Raw genomic sequence first — 2,225 nt, 5'->3', positions numbered from 1 at the left:
TAATTTTAAACGAATCTAACCATAACAAAGAGTTTGCTCAAATGTTAAGTTAGATATCACTTAAATAATGTCCTTAAAAGTTGTGATATTGTGAATACAATTTGCCTTTCTTAAGACAAAAAATAGAAAAAGTCATCCATCAAAACCAATGTGCGACACTGCGACCCAAATCAGATCTAAATTGGTTGAAACAAAACCGAGTGTCGACTGTTGAGTGAACAAAAAATATATATAAAAATAATTAATTTAGAGGGTTATATTGTTAAAAACTAATTAAAAAAACTTATTTTAGTTCACATTCAAATTATGATGATGAGTTGGCTTCTAAACAAAAAAAAAACTTTCAAACAAATCATCATTGCTGTTCATATATTCCCCCACTCCCAATTCTAGTTCCCATCTTAATATAAATTCTCTGTCCCTCCACTGTTGACAGCTTCAACTGCATTCCTTCAATCCTAGAAGAAAAAAAAAAAAAAAGGTAAAAGCAAAATTACCAAAAAAACCCCAAACCATTTTTCTCTCTTTCTCATCCAACACAACCCATGGCGGAAGCATTGTTCTCCTACCTCTCCGATGACATCCTCGTATCAATCTTCTCAAAACTCGACGGCAGCGACCCTCGCCACCGCGCCATCCTCTCCTCCGTCTGCACCCGATTTTGCTTGCTCCTCCGCCAACACCACTTCCTCCTCCTTCCTCTCCCTCCCTCCCACCACTTCCCCAACGACTCCACCAACACCCCTGAGATCCTCCTGAAGCTCCATTTCTGCTGCCCCGGCCTCCTCCACGCCGGCGTCGTATCCGAATCCGGGTTCGGATTCGAAGACCCGATTGGAAAAAGGCGAAAGCTTTGCAATCAAAAGGAACACTTGGCATCTGGGGTTTGGAGTTTGAGCAGAGAGCAAGGTTCGAAGCTTCTGGCTCGGCAATTCCGTGATGATTGCCTCTACATATGTGACTGGCCTGGGTGCTTGCATCTGGAGGAGAAGAGGAAGTACAGGCTGTTTCGGGGGGTGTTCGTGGATTTCAAGGAAACTAGGGTTTGGAAGGCCTTAAATGATGGGAAGAACAAGGTTAAGAGGAAGGTTGATGTTGGTGGTTGTGCTTTCTGTAAGAGTGAGGAGAGTTGGGACCTTCACTCTGCTTTCTGTCTGAGGAGAGTGTTTGGGTTCCATGATGATGGTGAACCCGTTGTCAGGGCTTTTGTTTGTCAGAATGGTCATGTTTCTGGTGCTTGGACTGATGTCCCAATGTACTCTTGAGATTACTTTCATTTCATGTCCTCTTTTTTTTTTCATCTTTAATTAATCATCTATAATTACGCACATTAAGTTTATTAGAGTAAATTTTGATTGATGATGAAGATTTATATGCAGTTATTTTTATGTAAAATTAATAATTAAAAATTATCATATAAACTAATATATTTGACTAAATTGTTGTGTAATAACTTTTATCTATAGACTTAACATAATTTAAGGTAGGTTTTTATTATTTTCGACTAAGATATTAGTTTAATTAGACTATTTAACATAACTACCGTAGTGTGAATTCTATTGCCAAATATTTTGATGTTCCAATGTACTCTTGAGATTACTTTCATTTCATGTCCTCTATCTTTTTTCATCTTTAATTAATCATCTATAATTACGCACATTAAGTTTATTAGAGTAAATTTTATTGATGGTAAAAATTTATATGCAGTTATTTTTATGTAAAATTAATAATTAAAAATTATGATATAAACTAATATATTTGACTAAATTATTGTCTAATAACTTTTATCTATAGACTTAACATAATTTAAGCTAGGTTTTCATTATTTTCGACTAAAATATTAGTTTAATTAGATTATTTAAGATAACTACCGTCGTGTGTGAATTCTATTGCCAAATATTTATATTGGAGTTAGTTTATCCATGTAGTATGTTTAAGTGTTGGAAGTTTCGATCTTGTTTTGGATATATAGTAATTTATTAATCGAATAATTTTTTGAATGAAGTTTAGATTTATAATAAATTAGTCTTTATTTTGTAAGATTGGAGAGTACTGAAGAGTACTGTAAGTAACAAAATAAAGTTGTTGTTGTGGTATTGTAATTTAATTTGATTTCATTATTGTTCTAATATTAATTAATGTGAAATTAGTTAATATTAAACAGCAAATGCTTGGAAAATTAAATCATAGTACATGGTAATTGGTAAGGTACAATAATAGTGTTG

At 33.8% G+C, this 2,225-nt stretch overlaps 1 protein-coding gene across 1 annotated transcript; it reads left to right on the top strand.

Annotated features, from left to right (window-relative positions):
• Positions 1-319: 319 nt before the first annotated feature.
• Positions 320-1,439, top strand: LOC107628583 (phytochrome A-associated F-box protein). The gene has a single exon (XM_016331211.3). It carries the CDS (start codon positions 546-548, stop codon positions 1,263-1,265), a length of 720 nt encoding a protein of 239 aa, XP_016186697.1. The 5' UTR covers positions 320-545; the 3' UTR covers positions 1,266-1,439.
• The last annotated feature ends 786 nt before the right edge of the window (positions 1,440-2,225 follow it).

The sequence above is a fragment of the Arachis ipaensis genome, chromosome B2, assembly GCF_059453495.1.
Source record: "Arachis ipaensis isolate K30076 ecotype BB chromosome B2, ASM5945349v1, whole genome shotgun sequence".
NCBI lineage: Eukaryota > Viridiplantae > Streptophyta > Magnoliopsida > Fabales > Fabaceae > Arachis > Arachis ipaensis.
Note: the sequence above shows the minus strand (reverse complement) of the source record. Positions and strands in the feature narration are given on the sequence as shown.

What these genes read in the sequence shown, in the direction of transcription:
- LOC107628583 (XM_016331211.3), top strand. Translation starts at nt 546, where the DNA reads ATGGCGGAAGCATTGTTCTCCTACCTCTCCGATGACATCCTCGTATCA.